This window comes from Stylophora pistillata, chromosome 8 (genome assembly GCF_964205215.1).
Source record: "Stylophora pistillata chromosome 8, jaStyPist1.2, whole genome shotgun sequence".
Taxonomy (NCBI): domain Eukaryota; kingdom Metazoa; phylum Cnidaria; class Anthozoa; order Scleractinia; family Pocilloporidae; genus Stylophora; species Stylophora pistillata.
Genome location: NC_142526.1, coordinates 9,075,111 through 9,102,566, shown reverse-complemented (window position 1 = coordinate 9,102,566; position 27,456 = coordinate 9,075,111). Strand labels below are relative to the sequence as shown.

The following is a 27,456-nucleotide window of genomic DNA, read 5'->3' as shown; positions in this document are numbered from 1 at the left end:
GGCAGCTTTGACTTGGGTTTGGCTAAGTCTCCCATTTACCTATCTATAGGAATTGGGGTCATTCCATTGTGAAATAAGAAAAAAAACTCCTGAGCTTTTGCTGCTTAGAGCTAGAGCATTTCTGTTTTTTAAATAAATAAAATTGCTTGTTTTGAGTTGATAATGATATTCTGTTAAAAAACAAACCTTATAAATTTGGACCATTTTTTTCTGCAACCATCACTCAGTCAAATTTTCTTTTATTGACAAATTATAATGCATACAAGGTTTTTGAGATAAATTTTATTTCCTTGCAAATCACATGAGAGTAAACTAAAACAATCATGCTCTAGGTAGGAGACTTTTTCATCATTGATAACAGTAGCTTATATTATTACAGCAACAGTAATATATGTAACAAGTTCCTAATATAAGCTGACTAATTTGTTAGACTCAGGGATTCGTTAAAAAAGATTAAGGATAGAAGGAGATATGCTCTACAATCTAATTATATATTTTTTTCAATTTTTTTCCAGGAAGACCAAATACAAGACTCCAGCCAGTTCTCCACAGACTCAGGACAGTCAGGAGCAGGTATTACACTTTCACCAGTGTGATCTAACAAAATTGGTTCAAATGACATTGCCATTACCACCGCAACCAACACTTCCAACAAGTTGATTATCATGTTACTAGTGTTTTAATGTCTAGCAACTCACCCATTTATGCCCCTTGTTTCATAAGTGTCTCACCCATGGCATTAAACAAACACTCTGAAGTGTTGCTTTCAGCAGTTCTTGGGTTCACAGAGTAGAGATGGGAATATTGTGCAATAAGTCACATTTTTCCCTTGCAACCTTTAATTTATTGAGGGGACATTGGGGTTTTTGGTGTTGTGGTGTTGACCCCTTTTTGAATGAGGTATTGAGGTGAAGAACAACTCGCATTGAAGTGTTGCAGTGATCTCAGACCTTACAGTGTGCAATGTTTATAATTTCAAATTCATGGTGTTCAGTGAAATAAACCATTTCTGGTGTTACAGTTTGTTCTTTACTACATTTTAATAACCTGTGGTTAATCGTCAAACAAAATAAGCATTACATACCAGATAATCTTTAATAAACAGTTTGTTCTATTTTGTTTGTGGTTTTGCAGTACTTTGAACCTCCCCCCCTCATGTTCTCCTCTTTATTAGTTTCTCTATAATGAGTGAATGTAAGTAGTTCTCTAACATATAATTTGAAACTTCAGTCCTGTTTAAACATTAGCAATGTGTGAGAAATTGGTTGAGAGGTATCAGTTGGCATGGGATTTTTATCTGGCAAGCCCTTATGGTTTTTTAGGATGTCCTGCACCCTTATTTATTAAGTTTTCTCATGTATTTAATTATTGCATAGTCAAAAAAAAAATTGTCTTGGGATCAAATATATGATCAAATATATGATACACAGTTGTACAAAATTTTTTAGACCGATGTCATAAATGCGGTTTTTTCTCATTTCCAGTTTAAATCAGGAACCTCTTAAACAAACAAGACCGAAACATTTTGAAGAAACTAAAATCAACGGATTGCCACCCCCTGAAAGACATCATTCCTGTCCAAAAGACATATGTACACAATCTTTGGAAAAAAGGCTGCGCGCGCCCAAAAATTAATAGACAGCGCTCTATGAACACCTTTGTAAATAGGTTGATATTATTTTAAGCTCCATTTATTGTAATGACATACTTTTTAATTCATAATATGTATGTAGATTTCTGTAGTTTTTCCAAATTCATTGTAACATAAGATATGTAGTTTTATCTTATGATAGAATAAAGACTTTTTATTATTATTGTTATTATTATTATTATTATTATTATTATTATTATTATTATTATTAAAAAGGTAACCCGTAGCTAGGAGACAATATAAACAGCAAGGTATTGTCCACTCTCCATGAAAATTGATTTTGCACAAGTGAAGCTGATTACAGCCATGTAATACTTAACAATTGGTTCATGCTTTAGCGTGCACTATTGAGTTATGGAGCACGCTGGAAGTTTGGAGAGCACGAAAGAAGCGTAAGAGTTGCCCGAGGCAAAAGCCTCGGGCAACTCTAGCTTCTTGAGTGCTCTCCAAACTTCCCACGTGCTCCATAACTCGATAGGGCACAGCTGAAAGCATGAACCAATTGATTTAGAACATAGCCGGTGGAATTGTGCATCAAATCTGACGCGAAAAACGGACAACAATATCAGTTGAAGCGAATCGTGACGGCGCTGATGCAGAGTCTCCTTTTCCTTTGTTTTTCTCTTTTTCTGCCTCATTTAAGAACTCTAACCCAAGGGAAAAGGTCGAAACATTGTCTTCGTTTTCGGACTAGTAGGCCGAGTTTCTGTTTGTAACCATTATTGTCGCGAAATATATTATTTTTCCCCGCGCTAACAATGGCCGCTCGCGCGAAAAGAAAAATTTCTGGCGAAGTTGGATTTGCTGATGCTATCAGCGTGCACTATTGGGATTTTGGGCACGCTCACGTATAATGAATTTGATTGCAAGACTCTGCTAGCTATGTTCTGATGAAACTTATGTCGGGTATAAAGAGGGGAACACTGCTGATAACAGAACTAGTTATGGATACTCTATTTGAGTTGTCAGAAACACATGAATGTACAAAAGGCTCATTATTTGGTAGCCTATAAAAAGATCATTTTGATCAGGAAGTAAATGGGTAAAAGTCAATGTAATGCATCTTGCTCAAGAAAATTCAGTTATTGGAGAAAAAAATTAAATATTTTGAAATAAACTTAAATATATGATATTTTTGTCTGTAGATGATTTACAAGAGCAGACAAGGACTACCACTCTTATATCTCAATTTGAGAGTGTTAAAATCTCTGAGAAAGATGAAGTGAACAAGACATCTCATAAACAGGCTTTGATGGAGACATTTACAGCAAAAGGGAGTCAAAGTTATCCACAGTTAGCTGTTTCTGAAGTCAACCAGCAATATACATGTGTAACTGGTATACCTCCAAGCTTTTTGGCAAGGCATACCACAGACTTATCGCTGTTGGATCACCTACCTGCTACTGAGGCTGTGTTATCTGATGGAGTTCCAAACCTCCCTCAGAACAATGTACAGAATGTCAGGTAGGTAAGAGAAGCTTCGGAGGAGTGTGATTAAAAGTATGTCGTCTCTCATTGTAATGATCTGTTATTGTTTTGCAAACCTACTTGTAATTTCAGCTTGAATAGTTTTGTAAATAAGTTAAACAGTATATGCTAATTGATGTTTTTCATTCTTTTTATGACTTTCCAGTGGTAGAATGAAAATGGCAAGTAATAATTAAAATATTTGGGAAAAATATGTGGTGTAAAGTACACAATTTTTATTTTTCAACAGCATAAGTCTAAATAACCTAAGTTGCCATTGAATTTGTATAAAATTATTTACCTAACAACTAAATTAGAGCTTAAAGCAACTTTGTTTCTAGAAGGCATGAGAGAATAAGTCACAGAAAATTGACTTAATTTTCATATTTTGATTGGAGTTACCCTAGAACTTAGAAATGTGATATGGTTTTTTTACCCAGATCTGCTTCTGTATTATGGATATCTGTCACGATTCTGTGAACTCAAAAGTGTTGTTTATTGTGCGAACTCGACTGCCGCCACGTGTGTTGTCGTTGTCTCCTAAGTGTTCTAAATATAAACTGTTCATCGGCCCAGTGGCGTGACCGTGTAACGCAATATCACGACATCTTCCCCTTTTTACAAAGTTTACCTTCAAAAGTTAATTAATACTTAATGTTCGGTTTCGATCACTGTTCAAATCACATAAAATCGATAAAACATTGTTCTTCATTGAAATCATAAAAAGATAGAAACAGAACCCAACAACTATTTAGCGGCTCAATCATTCAATGTTCAGTTCATATGGTAATCCTGATGCCACAAAGGCGGTCGACGTCTGCGTTCTGATCGACGAGTTTCAATCCTTTGTGGCTCAAGCTCAGTTCCCATTTCATTTTCAGGTGGCATTCTCTCTGTTTTGGTCTCGCCACGGAACTCCGGTGGAGGAGGTCCTGGCTCTGTCAGATTTGGCGCCGGTTTGAGGGTAGACTCGGGCGGAGTTAGTTCTACCAGACTCATAGGTGGTGCTGTTTCCGGGGTCAGGCGCAGTTGCCGACGGTTGCGTCGGTATCGCCTGCCGCAAACTTCAACTTCATAAGACCTGTTCCCCAAGGCTTTCATGCAGGTCCCCAGACTCCATTCCTCCCTTCCGGGAAGCCGCATCCTGATGGCCTGTCCACACTTTAGTGCCTCTAAAGGGCGAAAATTTTTGTTGTATTGTTGAGCTTGTCTTTTCTTGCGCTCAGCCAATTTGGTGGCTGTTTCCTGGTGTGATGGCTGCCGCAGGAGCGTTTCATGGGTTGGTAAGAAAGTGCGTGTGCGGCGTCCCATCAGTCTTTGTACGGGTGATGTTCCTAGACCCTCTGTTGGGGTGTTGCGCCAATCAAGAAGGGCTAACAGCGGGTCTTGCCCATCCGCTTTCGCTTTCGTCATCAAGTTCTTGCAGGTCTTCACGGCATTCTCGGCGCGGCTATTTGACTGGGGGTAACGGGGGCTCGAAGTTCTATGTTCAAACTGCCATTCTCTCACGAATGCACTGAACACCGATGACGTAAACTGAGGTCCGTTGTCGGTAATAAGCACGTCTGGTATCCCATGGCGGGTGAATTGTACTTTACACGCAGCTATCACGCTAGCAGATGTGGCCACCTTAACCTCCTGGACTTCAAAGAACCCACTCCAGTAGTCGACTAGGACAAAGAAATGTTGTTGCCCAAGGTCAAAAAAATCGGCACCTAGCATCGACCAGGGACGCGACGGGATCGGATACGGTTGCAATTCCTCGCGGCACTGATCTGGCTGGTACAACTAGCAGATTGAGCATTTGGAAACAAAGTCCTTTACTTCCGAATTCATGAGGGGCCAATAGAGGACCTCCCTAGTGCGACGTAAACACCCTTCGATTCCAATATGTGATCGGTGAATTTGCTTTAACATTTCTTTTCTCAGGGAAGGGGGTACCAGCAATCGCTCCCCCAGGAATACTAGTCCCTTGTCTTCTATAAGCTCACTTCGTTTGTCATAGTAAGGCGTCAGCTCAGGGGTACAGAACTTCCTTGACACTGGCCATTCACCCTTGATTGCTCCGATTAGCTTTTGCATCACTGGGTCCCTGGCAATCTCGTTTCTGAATTCAGCGAGCCTGTATGGTGCAATCGAGAGGTTTTCTGAATGATCTATCTCGGCAAGTGTACAGATCAGACTTGTATCGTGCTTGGAGGCTTCGGTGGTGTTGCGGTATGCTCGACTCAGTGCATCTGATACCCACATAAGTTCCCCTTTTTTATACTGCACATCCAGGGAGTAATTCTGAAGGGCCATCAGCATTCTCTGGAGTCTCTTTGGTGAGTTGTGTATTGGCTTGGTAAAAACTGCCCTTAGTGGTTCGTGGTCAGACTTGATGTGTACAACTTCGCGTCCCAGTATGTATTGATTGAACTTGTCGGTTGACCACACTATGGCGAGGAGCTCTTTCTCGATTTGAGCGTAACGCGTTTCGGTGTCGGTCAGAGCTCGCGAGGCAAAGGCAACGGGCTGACCCTTTTGCATCAGTACTGCACCTAGACCCGTTATGCTGGCATCGCATTGGATTGTCACTTCTTCAGTAACATCATAGTATTTCAATACCGGGGCCTTGGCCAAGTATTCTTTGACTGTGGTAAATGCTTTCTCATGCTGTGCAAGCCAACACCACTCGACGTCCTTGTCCTCAAGCCTTCGCAAAGGTTCTGTCATGTCGGACAGGAGTGGCAAGAATTTGGCCAGATAATTGACCATCCCCAAAAACCTCTTCAGGCCTTTCACATCAGTCGGCGGTGGCATATCCAAAATAGCTTCAACTTTGGCTGGGTCTGCCTTTAGACCATCAGGAGTCAAGAGGTGGCCCATGAAACGCACTTCGGTTTGAGATCTTTTCAGCTTGAGTTTGTTGAGCTTGAGGTTCCACTCCCGGCATTTCTTGAAGAACGCACGTTCGTTCTTTTCAAGGCTCGAGTTGACCTCTGCGTCAGTTTCGCCAAATCCAGCGATGAGGAAGTCGTCAGCGATAACTTCAACTCCTTCTAAATTTTCTACGAATTCATGCATGCGTCGCTGCCAAACTTCAGGCGCACTTGAGATACCAAAAGGCATGCGGGCCCATCTATAACGCCCAAAAGGCGTATTGAACGTTGTCAGGAAACTAGAAGCATCGTCTAAGAGGATTTGGTGGAAGCCATCCTTGGCGTCACAAAGAGTAAATTTCTTGGCACCTGTTAAACGGGAGGCCACTTCATCGATAGTTGGCAACTGGTAATGCTCTCGCCGAATGGCACGATTTAAATCTCTCGGGTCAATACAGATGCGTACTTTGTTTGGCTTCACTATGGCCAACATGCTGGATACCCACTGCGTCGGTTCTGTTACTGGAATAATAACTTTACGATCAACAAGTTCGTCCAGCTTGTTTTTGATGCGTGGACGCAAGGCTACTGGCACTCGCCTCGGTGCGTGGACAACTGGTTGCGCCTGTTCGTCTATGGCTATTTTGTATGCTCCCGGTAGGGCCCCTAATCCGTCGAATACGTCCTCATACTCTTCGAGCAAGGAGGCTTTGGGACACTTGACGTGTAATGCTAGGACGTCACAATTATGCAAACTCACAAAGCCAAGATTGAGGCTGGTGTTCAATGATAAAATCGGTTGATAGTCTCCGTCTAAGATGTTAAACTCCATTGACCTCCGCTGTCCACGGGACCACACAGGCAGGGTAGCTTTACCAGCAATTTTGCGGCGATCCCCTGTGTACGAGACTATTTCCTTTTGGCATGGTTTGAGGCGATGAAGGAGGGTGTCCCCAGTGATTTGCTTGTATAATTGGGCCGGGAGAATGTCGCACTGCGACCCAGTATCTATTTGAAACTGGACTTCTGTCTTGGGATCTGGCCCATAAATATGGAGTTTGACCACTGCCAATTTTTCCTGGCCTTTGCTCTTACTAGTAGTAGCACCAATGTAGTAGGGGTCGTTTCCCATGTCGACGGCTTCGTGGACCGCCGAAACTCTACTTTTCACTCCTCGGGGATTAGCGCGACATTTATTCGCAAAATGATTCATACTCCCACTCCTGACACCATGTCACGATTCTGTGAACTCAAAAGTGTTGTTTATTGTGCGAACTCGACTGCCGCCACGTGTGTTGTCGTTGTCTCCTAAGTGTTCTAAATATAAACTGTTCATCGGCCCAGTGGCGTGACCGTGTAACGCAATATCACGACAATATCAGTGTCTGTTTCAGTTTTGGTGACTATTCTAGAATTCAGGAGCAGATCTTGGCAAAACTGCCATAGTGATATTGTGATTGAAAACTCAGCATCTGGGGGTATCTGGGGTATCTCTGAGCACAATATGGAGGTTTGGAATTTTTTTACCATTTGCCATGCTTTTTGACTTTGGCATGGAAATGATAAGTGTATTTTGGTGACTACATTAAGTAGAATTTAAGCACAAAAGTAGCAGGCTGTAGCTCAATTGGATAATTAAGACAGGCATGTACCAAATAAAATGTACAGAAGAGGAAAACATTCATTAATCTTTCTGTGTCTTTTGTTTTTGTTTTTGTTTTTTTTGTTTTTTTTTTTTTTTTTTAGCTTCAGTGAGTCAATGGTACAAGATCGTAGAGGCAATGATTCAGAAGGACATGAAGTCCATGTTTTAAGACCAAATGTTCCAGTGGAGCATGATGAAGGGGGTGGCTGCTCTCATGGCATAGTAGCGGTGGGTAAACCACTTTAAAGTAGAACTAAACTTATATAATCTTTGTTATTATTACAACTATTTTTTGGCTGAAATACACACTTATTGTGTTGACTCATCAACTACAGTCATTTTTTACAAAGTATTTTTCCTTAGTCATACATAGGTCTTCAAAGTTGCATACGAATAAATTAATTTCTTGTTGCCATGTTTGGGTTCACCAAATATTAAAAATGTTTGGTTTAGAATTGTGAATACAGATTTTTCGTTCTTTGACAAGCTGGGTTGGGCTGAGACATGCCCTATTTTACTGTTTCAGTTAATTAAATTTCATTTTTCAAAAGGATATGGCTACAAATCAGTGCAAATGTCCTCCTAAAAAGAGGAAGAGGAAAGCTGCTGGTGATGTCATCGAAAAGTCTGTAACGCTCATAACAGAGGAGGATGTCATTAGAAAGCCTGGATCAAGCGAAGTATGGATGCCAACAAGAATAACTTTGGCAAAGATAAAGAAAGATAAAAGAAAACGTGGGCAAGTGTTATTTACAGTAAGTTCGACAGAAGAAGAAATGGAACAGAAGCTCAGGGATACTTTCCCAATTCTTGCTGGCACTGAAAGGTAATATTTTGTTGTCATGAGAGTTAAAAGCCCTTAATATTAGAAGCTTGCATTGTCCACAAAGTTTTTCAGGGACAATGATAGGTGTACTGGACTGGAAGGTTAATTATCAAATGAATAAGTAATTCTTAATAATTCCCCACTCAGTATGATCTGCACAGTCTGCAGTCTGTAGTCTGCAGTCTGCATTTTAGCATGACCACGCCCTATTACCTATACCAATTAACAGTTGCTCACTGATAAATTAGGAGATAATCCATGGTTAATAGGCTGCAAATATAGGGTACTTGTAATTACAATAATTGTAATCATAAAACTACTACAAGGTCCCCAAGGGCTGGCAATCTCTATCTTCAACATTCAAGTACAGAACAAGTGATTTATTTCACTACCTGAAAATAAATTTAAGAGAGTACACATTACATTAAGTCATGCAGCTAAACATTTTGATGCCTCATCCTTGATTCACCTATTACAACTTATGTTGACCTCTCTACTTATAATTAACTTTGTTTTGCAGATTTTATTTTGCCAGGGCAACTGGGCAAGCGAAACTTGACTTTGGCAAGGCGTGTGGTATCTGGAGTGGAAGATATACAAACAGTATGATAAAGGGAGATAGTGTGTTGTATGTCTATTATAAGGTTCGTCTTACTCAGACAGTACATCATTTTGCAAAGTCTTAAGTAGTTCTTTGTGTTACTTTGCTCTGTATTTAATGCCTTATGTTGGTTAATGTTGTGTCACTTTACCAGGTGGAGATTTCCTGGAATACCCATTTTCACATTTGGGACATATGATGTCCCTAAAGGTTATTTGCAAAGCACTGTGGTGTGATTTGACATACTTTGCTTTTTGAGAATAAGATACATACAGCACATTCAAAGTTTTGTTCCAATAACCCTCATCGTATCACCTGTTGGTCATAATTGGTAGTGGCCTGTCAGTTATTTGTTGGCCCACAGTTGGTGGAGGGGAGCTGTTCTTTACAAAATAGTTACCACATTTTCCATGTTCTTTCAAACTTTTATAAAAATCTGTACATACAGTTCAGAGCCACCTAAATTAGCATGTCATGCGTAGATATAAGTATGGTAAATAAGACTAATTGTAACCTAGGCCAGGTTAAAACCAAGTCAATGCAGCAGTCTCGCTTGTGAGAGGTGGGGTCTCAAGGGAGGTTTGTGGGGAACTTTCTGTGCCTTTACTTGGTTTCTAGGTTTGCTTGCTTTGTTTCCCTCCCTTTCGATTCTTTCCACTAATTGGTAAGCATTGATTCCAGACTCTTTTTTAGTGTTTGTTTTGACAGGTACCTAAGTTAGTTTGGCTTTGTTGCCATGGTGACTTCCCTGCTGCCCTCCACTGTTGTTACTTAATTTTACAGAATTATCGTTCGACTTAAATAAACTGTACCTCTTAAAATCCATTTTGAGCTTCCTTATGAAATATGTGGAATGTACTGCTGGAAATAAGGATTATGTAAATGACATTTTGACTTGTTTTTAAGGAAGAGAAAGGTGAAGACTCAGGCCTTTACTCCTCAGACTCAGAATTTCCTCAGACAAAGGTATTTTGAAGACCGCAGTTCAAAATATATGAACTTCATATATTTATTCTATCTCATTTATCACTTTCATGGGTTTATTACGAATCAACTTAACGGCCTGCTCCCAGTTGGCTTATTAGCTCAATTGGTAGAGCGCTGCACTAGTATCGCAGAGGTCAGTGGTTCGAGTCCCGTACAGGCCTGATTTTTTTCAGGTCTGATTTTCGCTATTGCACAAATAGCGCTATCTACTGCGAGGATCGTGCATCATGCATATAGATACTAACTTAACATGGAGACTGCCTGGAGTTGAAAAATATACTCTTTAATTTGGCAGCTTTGACTTGGGTTTGGCTAAGTCTCCCATTTACCTATCTATAGGAATTGGGGTCATTCCATTGTGAAATAAGAAAAAAAACTCCTGAGCTTTTGCTGCTTAGAGCTAGAGCATTTCTGTTTTTTAAATAAATAAAATTGCTTGTTTTGAGTTGATAATGATATTCTGTTAAAAAACAAACCTTATAAATTTGGACCATTTTTTTCTGCAACCATCACTCAGTCAAATTTTCTTTTATTGACAAATTATAATGCATACAAGGTTTTTGAGATAAATTTTATTTCCTTGCAAATCACATGAGAGTAAACTAAAACAATCATGCTCTAGGTAGGAGACTTTTTCATCATTGATAACAGTAGCTTATATTATTACAGCAACAGTAATATATGTAACAAGTTCCTAATATAAGCTGACTAATTTGTTAGACTCAGGGATTCGTTAAAAAAGATTAAGGATAGAAGGAGATATGCTCTACAATCTAATTATATATTTTTTTCAATTTTTTTCCAGGAAGACCAAATACAAGACTCCAGCCAGTTCTCCACAGACTCAGGACAGTCAGGAGCAGGTATTACACTTTCACCAGTGTGATCTAACAAAATTGGTTCAAATGACATTGCCATTACCACCGCAACCAACACTTCCAACAAGTTGATTATCATGTTACTAGTGTTTTAATGTCTAGCAACTCACCCATTTATGCCCCTTGTTTCATAAGTGTCTCACCCATGGCATTAAACAAACACTCTGAAGTGTTGCTTTCAGCAGTTCTTGGGTTCACAGAGTAGAGATGGGAATATTGTGCAATAAGTCACATTTTTCCCTTGCAACCTTTAATTTATTGAGGGGACATTGGGGTTTTTGGTGTTGTGGTGTTGACCCCTTTTTGAATGAGGTATTGAGGTGAAGAACAACTCGCATTGAAGTGTTGCAGTGATCTCAGACCTTACAGTGTGCAATGTTTATAATTTCAAATTCATGGTGTTCAGTGAAATAAACCATTTCTGGTGTTGCAGTTTGTTCTTTACTACATTTTAATAACCTGTGGTTAATCGTCAAACAAAATAAGCATTACATACCAGATAATCTTTAATAAACAGTTTGTTCTATTTTGTTTGTGGTTTTGCAGTACTTTGAACCTCCCCCCCTCATGTTCTCCTCTTTATTAGTTTCTCTATAATGAGTGAATGTAAGTAGTTCTCTAACATATAATTTGAAACTTCAGTCCTGTTTAAACATTAGCAATGTGTGAGAAATTGGTTGAGAGGTATCAGTTGGCATGGGATTTTTATCTGGCAAGCCCCTATGGTTTTTTAGGATGTCCTGCACCCTTATTTATTAAGTTTTCTCATGTATTTAATTATTGCATAGTCAAAAAAAAAATTGTCTTGGGATCAAATATATGATCAAATATATGATACACAGTTGTACAAAATTTTTTAGACCGATGTCATAAATGCGGTTTTTTCTCATTTCCAGTTTAAATCAGGAACCTCTTAAACAAACAAGACCGAAACATTTTGAAGAAACTAAAATCAACGGATTGCCACCCCCTGAAAGACATCATTCCTGTCCAAAAGACATATGTACACAATCTTTGGAAAAAAGGCTGCACGCGCCCAAAAATTAATAGACAGCGCTCTATGAACACCTTTGTAAATAGGTTGATATTATTTTAAGCTCCATTTATTGTAATGACATACTTTTTAATTCATAATATGTATGTAGATTTCTGTAGTTTTTCCAAATTCATTGTAACATAAGATATGTAGTTTTATCTTATGATAGAATAAAGACTTTTTATTATTATTGTTATTATTATTATTATTATTATTATTATTATTATTATTATTAAAAAGGTAACCCGTAGCTAGGAGACAATATAAACAGCAAGGTATTGTCCACTCTCCATGAAAATTGATTTTGCACAAGTGAAGCTGATTACAGCCATGTAATACTTAACAATTGGTTCATGCTTTAGCGTGCACTATCGAGTTATGGAGCACGCTGGAAGTTTGGAGAGCACGAAAGAAGCGTAAGAGTTGCCCGAGGCAAAAGCCTTGGGCAACTCTAGCTTCTTGAGTGCTCTCCAAACTTCCCACGTGCTCCATAACTCGATAGGGCACAGCTGAAAGCATGAACCAATTGATTTAGAACATAGCCGGTGGAATTGTGCATCAAATCTGATGCGAAAAACGGACAACAATATCAGTTGAAGCGAATCGTGACGGCGCTGATGCAGAGTCTCCTTTTCCTTTGTTTTTCTCTTTTTCTGCCTCATTTAAGAACTATAACCCAAGGGAAAAGGTCGAAACATTGTCTTCGTTTTCGGACTAGTAGGCCGAGTTTCTGTTTGTAACCATTATTGTCGCGAAATATATTATTTTTCCCCGCGCTAACAATGGCCGCTCGCGCAAAAAGAAAAATTTCTGGCGAAGTTGGATTTGCTGATGCTATCAGCGTGCACTATTGGGATTTTGGGCACGCTCACGTATAATGAATTTGATTGCAAGACTCTGCTAGCTATGTTCTGATGAAACTTATGTCGGGTATAAAGAGGGGAACACTGCTGATAACAGAACTAGTTATGGATACTCTATTTGAGTTGTCAGAAACACATGAATGTACAAAAGGCTCATTATTTGGTAGCCTATAAAAAGATCATTTTGATCAGGAAGTAAATGGGTAAAAGTCAATGTAATGCATCTTGCTCAAGAAAATTCAGTTATTGGAGAAAAAAATTAAATATTTTGAAATAAACTTAAATATATGATATTTTTGTCTGTAGATGATTTACAAGAGCAGACAAGGACTACCACTCTTATATCTCAATTTGAGAGTGTTAAAATCTCTGAGAAAGATGAAGTGAACAAGACATCTCATAAACAGGCTTTGATGGAGACATTTACAGCAAAAGGGAGTCAAAGTTATCCACAGTTAGCTGTTTCTGAAGTCAACCAGCAATATACATGTGTAACTGGTATACCTCCAAGCTTTTTGGCAAGGCATACCACAGACTTATCGCTGTTGGATCACCTACCTGCTACTGAGGCTGTGTTATCTGATGGAGTTCCAAACTTCCCTCAGAACAATGTACAGAATGTCAGGTAGGTAAGAGAAGCTTCGGAGGAGTGTGATTAAAAGTATGTCGTCTCTCATTGTAATGATCTGTTATTGTTTTGCAAACCTACTTGTAATTTCAGCTTGAATAGTTTTGTAAATAAGTTAAACAGTATATGCTAATTGATGTTTTTCATTCTTTTTATGACTTTCCAGTGGTAGAATGAAAATGGCAAGTAATAATTAAAATATTTGGGAAAAATATGTGGTGTAAAGTACACAATTTTTATTTTTCAACAGCATAAGTCTAAATAACCTAAGTTGCCATTGAATTTGTATAAAATTATTTACCTAACAACTAAATTAGAGCTTAAAGCAACTTTGTTTCTAGAAGGCATGAGAGAATAAGTCACAGAAAATTGACTTAATTTTCATATTTTGATTGGAGTTACCCTAGAACTTAGAAATGTGATATGGTTTTTTTACCCAGATCTGCTTCTGTATTATGGATATCAGTGTCTGTTTCAGTTTTGGTGACTATTCTAGAATTCAGGAGCAGATCTTGGCAAAACTGCCATAGTGATATTGTGATTGAAAACTCAGCATCTGGGGGTATCTGGGGTATCTCTGAGCACAATATGGAGGTTTGGAATTTTTTTACCATTTGCCATGCTTTTTGACTTTGGCATGGAAATGATAAGTGTATTTTGGTGACTACATTAAGTAGAATTTAAGCACAAAAGTAGCAGGCTGTAGCTCAATTGGATAATTAAGACAGGCATGTACCAAATAAAATGTGCAGAAGAGGAAAACATTCATTAATCTTTCTGTGTCTTTTGTTTTTGTTTTTGGTTTTTTTTTTTTTTTTTTTTTTTTTTAGCTTCAGTGAGTCAATGGTACAAGATCGTAGAGGCAATGATTCAGAAGGACATGAAGTCCATGTTTTAAGACCAAATGTTCCAGTGGAGCATGATGAAGGGGGTGGCTGCTCTCATGGCATAGTAGCGGTGGGTAAACCACTTTAAAGTAGAACTAAACTTATATAATCTTTGTTATTATTACAACTATTTTTTGGCTGAAATACACACTTATTGTGTTGACTCATCAACTACAGTCATTTTTTACAAAGTATTTTTCTTTAGTCATACATAGGTCTTCAAAGTTGCACACGAATAAATTAATTTCTTGTTGCCATGTTCCCACCGATAATGTAGCTCCATTTTCTGCCTTTAAAAGCACACACAACCCACAATTCCTCTATTCGCTCTGACGAAGGGCTAACGCTCGAAACGTCAGCTTTTGTAATTGTTACGGTGGCCAATTTATCATTTCAACTTTGTTGATATATCCAAACTATTTTGAAAATGGGCTTTCCAGAGACATTTTCAATCTGCAGACTAGGCAGAATATATTATCCTTGATTCCAGGGTAACAACTAGTTTTTATTGTTGTGGGAGAATGTAACTGCCTTTTTTGTGAAAAGCTATTCCATAATGATTGTGATTAAGGTGGTGGTGATGATGATGATGATGATGATTTTCATTTAGAATTATTTGAAAGAAAGCCAACAGAGTGTGCTACATTTTTAAACCAAAATGAATGCATATTTTACTGAATGCTTCAAAATTTTATTTTACAGGGACATTCTTCAGATACCTATGACTCAGGCATAGATTCATCTAATGATGGTATGTTACTTCAACTTTTTGCACATTGTCTTTGATTGACACTCACTGCAGTTTGACTTTTCAGGAAACACAATTTCCTAAAACCTCTTTATATGCAGCCTAAAACCTGATCCTCAAACATGATTCTATGCTTGATAAAAATATGATGAGAAAAGAGAAACATGACTAAATTAAATATGAGGAAACTACATGCATTTAGTCACCTGTTCTGCTTGGTTGCTGTAATGCACTTAACATTATGGATTTCCAGACCTGTGATTGCATTTTGGTGATTGAAAACCTTCACAATTGGACCCTTGTGAAGTGCATCATGAAAATATGATATAATTGTAATTTTTACTGGTCAACCAAATAATTTGTCTTAGGTTTTCTCACAATACTAATCTGTTATTATTAGTATTTTATTATTGATATTACTATTTTTTATGATTTTTCTTTTTTTTTACTAAATTTTGTAATCTTATGTGTGATATGTAAAAAATAAAAACATGAATAAAAATAAAATGATAAATTTGACAGTTAAAATAATGTATTATTTTGTGTCTATTACTTACTTATCATGTATTAACTTCAGGGGGTCCACTCCTTGTCAACATCAGAGAAGATTATGATGTACAGGTACATGTGGTAATGGCATATTACAACATTTAAAGCATTATTTTATTAATTTGTCTGGTTTACTTGAGTTAACATAGGTTTAAGACTGTGACCGACTGATGTGGCTTGTGGTTACATTTATGAAATTGGATGAACTCAGTATAACTTTAATGCCTTTTCACAAGCAAAAACTCAAGAAAGGCATACAGTTATATTCTAAAAAGATTACACTTTTTAGAAGGCTTAGTATTATGGTTTTAAATTTTCTTTCCGTGTTTGTCTTTTAGCTCTATTTCCCTATGGAGCAGGACATGGTAGAGGCGCCATCTCTTGAAGAGATGTTGTTCAGTAAATACCTTTGTCACTCATCTTTGACAGTCACTCCTAGTAAGTTAATTAAGACAGACCAGTTATTGAACAACAACAAACATATGAAACATATGAGTGAACTGCAGTTATGAGACGTATATAAGAACGATCCTTCGCAGTAAAGCACTATTTGAGCAATAGTGGAAATCAGACCTGAAAAAAATTTCAGGCCTGTACGGGATTCGAACCACTGACCTCTGCGATACTAGTGCAGCGCTCTACCAATTGAGCTAACAAGCCAACTGGGAGCAGGCCATCAAATTAATTCGATATAAACCCGTAGATGATAAATCGAACAACAACAAACATATGAAACATATGAGTGAACTGCGGTTATGAGACGTATATAAGAACGATCCTTCGCAGTAAAGCACTATTTGAGCAATAGTGGAAATCAGACCTGAAAAAAATTTTTCAGGCCTGTACGGGATTCGAACCACTGACCTCTGCGATACTAGTGCAGCGCTCTACCAATTGAGCTAACAAGCCAACTGGGAGCAGGCCATCAAATTAATTCGATATAAACCCGTAGATGATAAATCGAACAACAACAAACATATGAAACATATGAGTGAACTGCGGTTATGAGACGTATATAAGAACGATCCTTCGCAGTAAAGCACTATTTGAGCAATAGTGGAAATCAGACCTGAAAAAAAAAAACTCATATTTTTCATATGTTTGTTGTTGTTTGATTTATCATCTACAGGTTTATATCGAATTAATTTGATGGCCTGCTCCCAGTTGGCTTGTTAGCTCAATTGGTAGAGCACTGCACTAGTATCGCAGAGGTCAGTGGTTTGAATCCCGTACAGGCCTGAAATTTTTTTCAGGTCTGATTTCCACTATTGCTCAAATAGTGCTTTACTGCGAAGGATCGTTCTTATATACAGACCAGTTATTGATAAAGAATACAATTAATGATTGTTTTAACAACAGAAAACACAATTATTATTTAGTAGCTATTTCTGATGTTGTTATTTCAATTCATCCACAGCCAATGCTGTTAATGCCAACATCCAAGCAAATACTGGTTCAGCCTCTTCTAATGGATGTGAGTTGACTTAACATTCCATAAACATGCAAACAACAACCCAATGAAGCTAATTAATACAATACTGGAATAACTATTGACATCTGACATGAAAAAACACAATTATTACAGCTACCTCTGATGTTGTTAGTTCGATTCATCCACAGTCAATGCTGTTAATTCCAACAGCCAAGCAAGAACCAGTTCAGCCTCTTCTAGTGGATGTAAGTTAACTTAACTTTCCATCTGACATAAAAAACACAATTATTATTCAATATATAGCTATTTCTGATGTTGTTATTTTGATTCATTCACAGCCAATGCTGTTAATTCCAACAACCAAACAAATACTAGTTCAGCCTCTTCTAGTGGATGTGAGTTGATTTAACACCCCATTAACATGCAAACAACAACCCAGTGAAGCTATTATTTTAATACAATACCTGAATAGCTATTGACATCTGACTTAAAGACCACAATTATTATAGCTACCTCTGATGTTATTACTTTATTTCATCCACAGCCAATGCTGTTTATTCCCACAGCCAAGCAAATACTAGTTCAGCCTCTTTTAGTGGATGTAAGTTAACTTAACATTCCATAAACATGCAAATAACAACCCAATAAAGCTAATTAATACGATACTGGTCAGGAATAGCCATTGACATCTGACATAGAAAACAAAATTATTACAACTACCTCTGATGTCATTGTTTTTATTCATCAACAGCCAATGCGTTTCATTCAAACAGCCAAGCAAATACTAGTTCAGCCTCTTCCAGTGGATGTAAGTTGACTTACCGTAACATTCCATAACCACGCAAACAACCACCTAGTAAAAATGGACATCAATTGCTGAGGACCATTCCATTTAATAGACATGCACCCCTAATTAATCAGTTAAAGTCACAATTTATACCCAAAGAAAAAATATCAAAGGCCAAGTGATGCCCCACCCCCTCAGAAATAACACAATATAACATTCTTAGTCCCTTTAAAGAAAGATCAATTTATATCCCAACCTTTTAGGAAATAATTATTATAAAGATAAAAGATGCCATCATAGCAAGCCCACCACCCCCAAAATTTTATTTTCTTTCATCCACAGCCCAAGACAATCCCATTGATAATTGATGGAGGGTTAAAGCGGGTATCTATTTACCTTCTACTTTCATAAGCAGCTAAGAGAGGTGGGGCCTGTAGAGTTCCCAGCTGTACAGGAAGAAAACTATAATCGCTGTTCCTTGATCTCAACACCTGAATCATACAGCCATTGACTGCTATTATTGACCACTTACCTTTGATCTTAACATCCACAGCCAACATTGCAGCCTCTTCAACTGCCACTCTTGTGACTAATGCAAGGTCTGGAAGGCCAATAATGACCTCAGCTGTGCCAAGCTTACATCTTCCTACAAGTACAAGTGGATGTGAGTTAAACATTAAATGATGTTAGGGCAGTTGCAGTAAAACAAAAGCAACTAACCTCATCAACATAGGGTAAACAGACTTTTCGAGTATTGTTACGAGCTATTGCAGTTTAAGCATTTGACATATTAGTCCAGTGTGAAATGTTGAAAAGTTGCTTAGATGAATTGATAAAATGAGAAATGACTTTGTTCTTCAATTAGTAAATTTGCAAACACAAACTAACAGAGTACAATTGAAGGAAAGGACACATTGAGTCCAAATCTGCATTTTCAAAAGGCCACTCTTAAGTCAGTTCAATTTTCTTACACCAGAATAAATTTTGGGAGGCAATGTGACCAGGCAAATTAATTCTTGGGCAATTGATGTATGATTCCATCCCCAGCTAAAAGTTTTTTCATAGTGGGGTGAAGTTCACTGGTAAAACAAAATTGAACAAAATTTTTCAATAACACACCATTTCAACATAAAAAAAGGTTAGAAAAAATTAACTATTGATGTAACTCTCTCACAGGTGTGGAGGCCGCATGGCTGAGTGGTTAAGTGTTCTAGATTTGAAATCTAGTGGTCCTTGGTTCCACTCCCCTAGCTATCTGGATTTGTTCTCTTTAGTTTGTGAGTTCAACCCCTTAACCCCATAGTGTAAATACTAAGCCAAATGGTCAGCCTCCTACCAGTTAGGATTCTTAATAGTTTATGCTTTACTTCTGAAATTTGTTTATCTATGTACAGCACAACAGCAAAACAATTCAAGTTCTAGAAGGCCTATAATTACCCCAGCTATGTCCAGTGTATCACTACCTTCAACTGGATGTGAGTTGAATATAATAAAAAATGAACTATCAACACATTAACCAAAGATAAATACTTGAAGTAGTGTGAACAAGCTTTTTTTTCAACAAATAAAGAAAGCTAGCAGTTTCTCAGGCCACCAGTTTGAGCATCTTACATATTAGTTTCAAACTTGAGTATTTCATCCAGGAAAAATCATGTTATCTATTTATTTTTCTTGAAAGTTGTAACTTTTGTCATCTCCCACACCTCCCAAAAGAAGTTCCAATAAGGACCCTTGTTGTGTTGGTTTAGAAAAAAAATGGAGAAAAAAACTGGTTATGATGACCACAAGATAGAAATACATTTTAACCCAGCAGAGAAACATCAGCCAGTAAAATATTACTGTCTAAAAGATCAGATATCATCAGTGGCAACAAAGTGTCCATGATTTCCTCACAATTCATCAAGACTTAGGGGAGGTGGGGCCCATAGAGTTTCAAGCTTTATGTCAAGAAATCCATCATTCCTTGATATCAACACCTGAATCAAGTGACTAATGACTCCTATCATAGACTACTTACCTCTGAAGTTATCACTTCAATCATCCATAGTCAATGCTGCATCCCCATCAATGGCAACTCTTGTAACCAATGCAAGTTCCAGACAGCCAACAGTGACTCCAGCTGTATCCAGCTTATCTCTACCAACAAATGGACGTGAGTTAAACATAGCAATGATTTCACAAAAAATAGTGAAAACCCCCAAAAAAATTTGAACCAAGAAATTGTCAGTGGTCACTTGCAAAGGAAAAATCCAAACACAAAATTAATGCTAATGTGTGAGTGGTGTAAGTTTTGCTTTACGTATTTTCCCCAAAAAAAGTTAACAATTTTAGAAGTGACTGGTAATAATTTTTAAATGCTGTTGTGTATTTAGAAAGGGATTTTTGTCTGACAATATGATTTTCAATCAACGTAAATTTAGCATTCTTAAGTTATATTATTTTGCCTGAGGTGGTAAGATAATTATTGCAACAATTTTGTGCAATTAGCTTTAACAAATTTCTACATGTACTTTTTTTAAGGAGAAACTAGAAGGTACATTACCCAGTTGGCCAGAAACTCAATCAGGACTGGTGAGCTTTACAACTTTACCCACAAATTTATATTCTATATTCTTTGTGAGATAGAAAAGAAAAAAAGGATGCCAGTGATTGAAAAAAGAATGAATGATCATTAGACAGACTTTCACACACAGCGTGTAGCATTTACTGAGCTAAATGTTTAGTATTTTGTTTTGTCTTCTACATGTAGATGAACATCAACTCCAAATTGATGACTCAGATGGTAAGATTATAGACTATGAATCTGGTTGTGATGTTTTAAATGTGGCTTTACAAATAACACTTGCCAATTCAATTAGATATAATCATAAAATTTTCATAAGGGGTTCCAAGGGAGATTTATAAGGCAATAATTTTGAAAGGAGCTGAGAAAACACATCTAACAAAGAAAGGAAACTTCAACATGGGGAATGGCATAAAAATGACCACTATATGCAATGAAATTAAAAGGCAAAGAACTTCTTTCTTCCCTGGTGTACAGATTGGTAGCCTTAAGAGATAACATAGTACTAAGTGACCTTGCTCACCTTAAACTCCACATAGTTAAGTGGTTATAGCATCCTTCCAGAGTGCAAATGGTAACAAGCTCTGCTGTCATCAGGCATCAGATTTTTTCTTTGTCCCATGCTGCTAACGATGAATATACTTACATTCAAAGATATGATACAAAAAGTCATGTATGTTCACTGAACTTCACTTTGAACACAACACTGTTTGTCAACCTACCACAGATGAGGAATTGCTACAGAGCCCTTTTAGAGACAATGGAGACACTATCATAATTATACCTTCTCCCCAAGGTAAGTGTGAAAATCAAATCAAAAAATCTGTTTATCACCAGAATGAGGTTATTTTTATTTTATTCCCCACCTGAATCTCCAACAAGAGGTGCCCAAGTAACGGTCAGGCTGTAACCACAATAATTTAAAATGATGTTCCCTTACATTTTCATGCAAGTGCCCCAGCAACAGGCAAGGCAAAGGAGAACCAGACCTGCGGTAACTTCCACCACGACAAGGCCAACTAGTTGTAGCACGTCAGGTAATATTTATAAAGTAAGAGTAAGTTAATAACTACATCTTGGGAGTCAAAGGGATAAACATTATAAACTTGGCTTAATGAAATGCATTGTTTGTGCAACTCCATGAATACAGAGGCAAGAAAATTATGTTTGAACAAATGCAAGTGAAATAAACTCTTGATCTAGTATACATTTCAATTCAAGGTAGAAGACTTGCTGTTCAGAATAGAAAAAAGAATGCCAGTTTTTACCAAAGTAAATGCATATGGAGGAGACTGGTCCCAATGTGAGGACATCATTGTCACCTGCCTCTTACATATTTTTCAAAGCTCATTTGAAAATGGTCCAAAATCCTATGTTTGTGTCATGATTTACCCGAAAACAAAGTGACAAGTAAATTGAGTGGACAATTCAAATGTACCTCTGCGTGGCTCAAAAGCAGTGATATCATTGTTTCTCAGGGTTCCATGGCTCACCATTTTATGGAGATGGAATGCAAGGTATTATGATACTATTGTGACTTTTTTTTGAATTCTTTTTCTCTTTTCTTCTTTTCTTGTTTTTCTTCGGGGGGGGGGGGGGGGATGTTTGAACTGCCAAATATTTATTTCTTCTTCATCATTTATTGTCCAGATCTGTGGTTATATATAACATCCCAAAATCTCATTGTTTCAACAGTTGGAACAGTTAGAGAAGACCTCTCTTTACATGGTATAAGAGGTAAAGTAGTTCAAGTGTAAACTGTGATTGTTTTTAAGACAAAAAGAAGATGAAGTTGCCCCAGAGAGCTGATTGGAGGATTATTATCAACAGAATGACGGAACTGTTCAAAATTGATCTTTTCAGCACATAATATGCACTTGGTCAAATATCCATAACAGGAAAAAAGCATATGTGAAATTATATTTGCACTACACTCAAATATACAGATTAGATCCAAAGTGAAAAGTCAGAACATGTAAAAATACAAGTGCAACTACACGCCAAATGATACACTGTACACGATTAAATTGAAGGATTATTATCTACAAAGTGAAAGAAATGTTCACAACTGATCTTTCCAGCACATTGCATGCAACTGGGTCATATAATTATGAAAGGAAAAAAAGCACATGTGACATTATATTCACACTACACTCAAATATACAAGCTAGATCCAAAGTGAAAAGTCAGGAGTCACATGTAAAAATACAACTGCAATTACATGCCAAATGATACACTGTACACAGTTAAATTGCCTTAATGTGTAATACAGATAACTGCTGAAGCACTTAAAACAAATAGCGCTATCTACTGCGAGGATCGTGCATCATACGTATCAAATACCGCAGTTCAAAATATATGATTTTCATATATTTATTCTATCTCATTTATCACTTTCACGGGTTCATTACGAATCAACTTAACGGCCTGCTCTCAGTTGGCTTGTTAGCTCAATTGGTAAGAGCGCTGCACTAGTATCGCAGAGGTCAGTGGTTCGAGTCCCTTACAGGCCTGATTTTTTTCAGGTCTGATTTTCGCTATTGCTTACATAGCGCTATCTACTGCGAGGATCGTGCATCATACGTAAAGATTATTTTGTTTGAATACTCGCGAAATCAGGGTTTCAGCTAAACATAAATATTGTGAACAACAAACACAGAGAACCAAGTAACTCAATATTTTGTGTATGATCATAGATGTAAGCCAACCTGTGGGAGATGTGGAGAGAAGAGAAGGGGCTAAGGGAGGAGAAGAAGAAGAAAAGCAGGAAAAAGAAAAGGAAGTGGATAAAGGAGTAAGTAACAAAGAAGAAACCATGGACAATGGAGATAAAGGAGGGAATGGAGGAATACCAGCTGGAGCAGTAGAAAAAGAACATGAAGAGGAAATGAGAGAAAGAGAGATGGAAATTGAAGGAAAACAAGGAGGTACAAAGAAAAGAAGGAGGGAATGGATGACAACAGCCAAGAGAAAAAAAGCAAAAAAGGAGCTTGCAACATAAGAGAAATGTGGTGAGATTATAAGTACACAGAGTGTAAAAGTGTAATACAGATAACTGCTGAAGCACTTAAAACAAATTTAAACTCTTAATGTGACGTGTGCAACAGTAAAAAGTTTCCTATCAAAAGTCTGTCTAGGAAACACGAGAATAGCAAAAATGGATTAGGTACATAGGCTAGTAAAAGTCGGTTTTTATCCCTGAAATCAAACATGCTAACAACAGAATTACAATTACAATAATTTGTGGAACAATGTTATGATTTGCAAATATTTATATTGATTTTTTTTTTAAGGATTGTGATGGCACCTGGAAGTGAGAACAATAAAAATGGCAGACTCGATATTACTAACATTTATTATTTACAACCTCAACTTGTCAAATTGTTTATGTCATTAACAGGTCATAAAATGTTCAGTTCAGTTAAAGAAAGTGAACCACCACATTTTTATTATGTCTAACTGTACCGCCAAAAAATGTCTTGCTAGTGTTTTTTGTAATGATCGCAAATTAAGAGTATGGTTTTTGCAGACTATACAGGGGGCTAGGTCAGGCTACAGGTTTAATAGCTAAGGTTATATCGACAAGCATTGATTATTTTGTTAAAAGTGAACTGTTGCAGTTGTGTAATAGCTTCTACACTTGATTAGATCAGTGGATCTATGGAAACTTAACTGAATTAGACCTGTTAATGACAGAAACCTCTTTGTTCTCAATTAACAAACTATTTCCTAAAAATTAATCACTTTTGAACAAAATAATCAAATCTGCGTTTATTTAGTTAACATTTAAAAACGTTATTGAAAACTATGAACCAGCGATTAGCAACACCGTCCCCTAAAACAATGTAGTAGAAAGAGCCAGTGCTCACCTTAGTGTCCTTCCCTTCATCTCCTTACCAGTGTTGTAGAGCGTTTTCAAGGCTCGATATTTCAAGCATTTTTAGGTTTACCTTTTTGTTTTATTAAGTCTCGCCTTTTCGCCCCTACGTGCTATTTTGATGAATCTATAGTTTTGATGATTTATTTTTAGTGTGTGCTTGAACTTGGCTCAGCACTTACCGTGCTAGACATTTTAATCCCTTGTTATGGTTTAAGATAACTAGTTTGCTAGGTGGTCATGTTTGAGTTGGTAAAACTGACCTTGAGTTTTACCCACACTGAACATCCTGTTTTGGAAGTTCCCACGGTTAGCTAACCCAAACATGTCTGTGATTTTTGTATTTAATACTGGAGCACTCCTTGCTGAAAGTAGTAGAAATAAGTAGTAGAAATAAGCAGTGGAACAAGAGAGAGAATAAAGAAGAAAATTACAGAGTCTCAGTACCTCTTGTTAATTTGCCAAGCGAGTGGTAAAACCCCTCAACACCAGAATTAAATCATTATTTGCTCCTGTTGTGTTTTCTCTTTCGAATTCCACCGAAAACATACTTCTACAAAGTCCCAAATTAATGAACTAAACTCAACAAGTTTGCCAGAATCATGGCCATTCTCGCTCGTCCCATGCTCCCTCCCAAGTCTTGGTACCAGATTACCTCTCATTTGCTGAAAGAAGATTAAACCGAGCTCGATAAGAAACCGAGCTCGATTAGAACAGATTGAGTTTGTCGAGCTCGTCTTTTTGATCGAGCACGATATAGTTGGATCGAGCTCGAACAGAATTGGCCGCATTTCGAGCTCGTTGATCCAAAATTTTCATTTAAGTATGTACTGAAAAGACTGTTTAATCGATTTTCTTACAGAGCATGTGGTATGAACAGAAATTCAGGTTATAAAGAGTTTCGGTAAATGACTTACGTGAAACGATACCGCTTAGTCACGTGAATTCTAGTCGTACATAAACTGCAGAGATATCAACCTCTGAAGCTCTCAAATCTGAGATCTTTCTTCGGACCAACACCCCCCAACCGAATTCGCTAGTGCGACCCCCGGCAATACCTACCCCCCCCCCCCCCGATGATTGAGATTCAGACTGTGGACCTTCGAGTGTGTCAGTGAACGCCGAGCAATTTCGCGGGAAAACTGTGGATCTATCTGTCAGGGACTTCAATTAGTTGAATACTCATCCAATCAGACTCACGCTTATTTAGGAGTAACGAAGAAATACTCTCCTTTTTGTTTGCAACGAACGGGCATCACGCAAGAAAATGAAGCCAGAAACCGTAATACAAGCGCATCTGAGCAATAAAGACTCTCCACGGGATCGATAGGAAGGTGTTTACGTTTGTTCTGTTGTCAAACAACATCGTCTGAGGAGTTGTGAGTGTAATTCGACCGGATGCCCTTCGATGTTTGAATCCCGTAGTAAGGGCAATAGGATTACGCGCACCTACAAAGCGATTTACCCAGAATGGGTGGTAAAACGAATTACGGTCTTTTCGTCCAAGTCTTTTCGTTCAAAAGTTTTTTCGTCTAAGTTGGTTCGTCCAATTGTTAAGTCTTTTCTCGAAGTAAATAAATAACTTTTGGAAGGTTAGATAAAGCTATATAAAGAACTTATTAGTGCGAGCAGTTGCCATTTTGGTTCCGATAGCTTTAGTCACCAATCCCCGTTTACGAATTCAACGTCGTGAATTACGATAAATGCACAGAGAAGATACTTGATTGGTCGGTCATTTTTGGCTTAGTTTTATTTCTTTATCATGTTGGACTATGTTGTTGGTTATGTCGGACATTTAGTGATGTTACACCCAGTTGTCTATTACGCCTAACAGAGGGTGTCACGAAAACTCAGACCCCTCGAAAATCCAAGAGATAAAACTCGATTCATGATCACTCCTGGTAATGCCGCGTGTATTATGGTCACGCAATCAACCCACGAGTGTAGACTTAGTCGGGAGAAGCAACTAACTGTGACTTGGTTGTCGAAAGAGTTCACTTTCTTTTTATTGGCAACTAAAATAACAAGATCGCTAAAATAGAGCGACATATTTATCTTACCCAGTTTATCTACCACTGTCGACCAAACAGGGAAAAAGTAACAGAGATTACAGTACATCACTTTTCACTGTTAGAAGAAATATTTATAACATATCGCGCGTGCTTGCCTTAATTTAGTCCTATTGAGTCCCTATGAACAAAATCTTTACATATGCACGCCCGTGCGTATACAAGATGACGCGAGCTTTTGTTTTTTTTACCTGGCTCCAGAGTTGCCGTCCTGCTAAGCTGCAGTGCTGTTTTCCTTCTCTTAAATTATGGAAGAAACTAGCGAAGAACTGCCCAATTTTTCGGGTTATCCTCCGTATAAAAACCTCACAACTGACGTCACGATAATGTAGTTGGCCATTTGTTTCAAAATCATGACACGATAGATGTGCGGGTTTTTCCCACATATATACTTGCAATCATTCCTGCTATACGATATACGTGCGTGTTTTGCCACGTGAACTTGTGTTTTATTCCCAAGTTTTATTCCTTTTTCTTACAAACATATATATGCGCACAAAAAAGGCCATATATATGCCTTACGAACAAACCTCTGTATATGAGGGGTGGCGAATGGTCCTTCAAAACCTCTGGTTCTCGCAAAATGTTAGTCGAATTTCGTAGGTCTCGCAGTCTCGTTTTTTCAGCGGTTATGTGCATCTCGCACTCTCGTTTTTTATACGAAGGTGTCACGGAGTCTCGATTTTTTGCAAGGCTAAGGGTCTCGAAGTCCCGATTCGCTTGTTGGTTTTTTTTTTTTTTTTAATGGACGTCTTCTCGTCACTTGTTATTGAATTTCATTACAGCAATTTTCAATTTCCGAGAAAAAGTCAATCCTAACTTCTCCTAAATTCTCTGAATTCAGCAAAAGTGCGACTTGCGGCCTAGATCTTTCTAAGCTAGCTATAGTAGCTTGCAGTAATAGGACCACGGGACTTGACTGGCCAAGCGTGGCGTGGTTGTTTTCGCGAGGCTGGGATTGAAGTTTTACTGGTAGACTAACAGCGAATTGTCCGCAAATTCATAAATAGCAACATTTATAGAGTTCTTACGTGATTCGTGCTTTCGCTTCCGATGAGAAGAAGACCTTAAGCCTACTTCGGTTTCCTCCATTGTTTTGAA

At 37.8% G+C, this 27,456-nt stretch overlaps 1 protein-coding gene and 1 long non-coding RNA gene across 4 annotated transcripts in view; one reads left to right on the top strand and one right to left on the bottom strand.

Moving 5' to 3' along the window:
- LOC111331980 (uncharacterized) overlaps nucleotides 1–24,724 on the top strand; it is a 38,324-nt gene extending 13,600 nt beyond the window's left edge. Inside the window, exons 4-31 of the mRNA XM_088731201.1 lie at nucleotides 516–573; nucleotides 2,797–3,115; nucleotides 7,726–7,852; nucleotides 8,176–8,450; nucleotides 8,971–9,094; nucleotides 9,958–10,017; nucleotides 10,844–10,901; nucleotides 13,122–13,440; nucleotides 14,274–14,400; nucleotides 15,033–15,081; nucleotides 15,656–15,699; nucleotides 15,966–16,065; nucleotides 17,045–17,101; nucleotides 17,248–17,304; nucleotides 17,398–17,454; nucleotides 17,604–17,660; nucleotides 17,811–17,867; nucleotides 18,400–18,510; nucleotides 19,241–19,321; nucleotides 19,894–19,998; nucleotides 20,367–20,417; nucleotides 20,596–20,628; nucleotides 21,137–21,205; nucleotides 21,363–21,446; nucleotides 21,888–21,926; nucleotides 22,105–22,146; nucleotides 23,106–23,420; nucleotides 23,703–24,724. Coding sequence (XP_088587327.1) covers nucleotides 516–573; nucleotides 2,797–3,115; nucleotides 7,726–7,852; nucleotides 8,176–8,450; nucleotides 8,971–9,094; nucleotides 9,958–10,017; nucleotides 10,844–10,901; nucleotides 13,122–13,440; nucleotides 14,274–14,400; nucleotides 15,033–15,081; nucleotides 15,656–15,699; nucleotides 15,966–16,065; nucleotides 17,045–17,101; nucleotides 17,248–17,304; nucleotides 17,398–17,454; nucleotides 17,604–17,660; nucleotides 17,811–17,867; nucleotides 18,400–18,510; nucleotides 19,241–19,321; nucleotides 19,894–19,998; nucleotides 20,367–20,417; nucleotides 20,596–20,628; nucleotides 21,137–21,205; nucleotides 21,363–21,446; nucleotides 21,888–21,926; nucleotides 22,105–22,146; nucleotides 23,106–23,410 — 2,865 coding nt within the window. The 3' untranslated portion in view covers nucleotides 23,411–23,420; nucleotides 23,703–24,724. The remainder of the gene's footprint in view (nucleotides 1–515; nucleotides 574–2,796; nucleotides 3,116–7,725; nucleotides 7,853–8,175; nucleotides 8,451–8,970; nucleotides 9,095–9,957; nucleotides 10,018–10,843; nucleotides 10,902–13,121; nucleotides 13,441–14,273; nucleotides 14,401–15,032; nucleotides 15,082–15,655; nucleotides 15,700–15,965; nucleotides 16,066–17,044; nucleotides 17,102–17,247; nucleotides 17,305–17,397; nucleotides 17,455–17,603; nucleotides 17,661–17,810; nucleotides 17,868–18,399; nucleotides 18,511–19,240; nucleotides 19,322–19,893; nucleotides 19,999–20,366; nucleotides 20,418–20,595; nucleotides 20,629–21,136; nucleotides 21,206–21,362; nucleotides 21,447–21,887; nucleotides 21,927–22,104; nucleotides 22,147–23,105; nucleotides 23,421–23,702) is intronic.
- LOC148724832 (uncharacterized) lies at nucleotides 17,216–21,142 on the bottom strand. Of its 3 annotated transcripts, none has more exons than XR_015991040.1 (5): nucleotides 20,389–21,142; nucleotides 19,864–19,982; nucleotides 18,379–18,492; nucleotides 17,573–17,968; nucleotides 17,216–17,326 (listed from the first exon to the last, which is right to left on the bottom strand). It is a non-coding gene; the product is annotated as an uncharacterized LOC148724832 (long non-coding RNA). The 3 variants fall into 3 exon arrangements; XR_015991039.1 differs by having other exon boundaries at nucleotides 17,882–17,968; XR_015991041.1 differs by lacking the exon at nucleotides 17,573–17,968.
- Nucleotides 24,725–27,456: the final 2,732 nt, after the last annotated feature.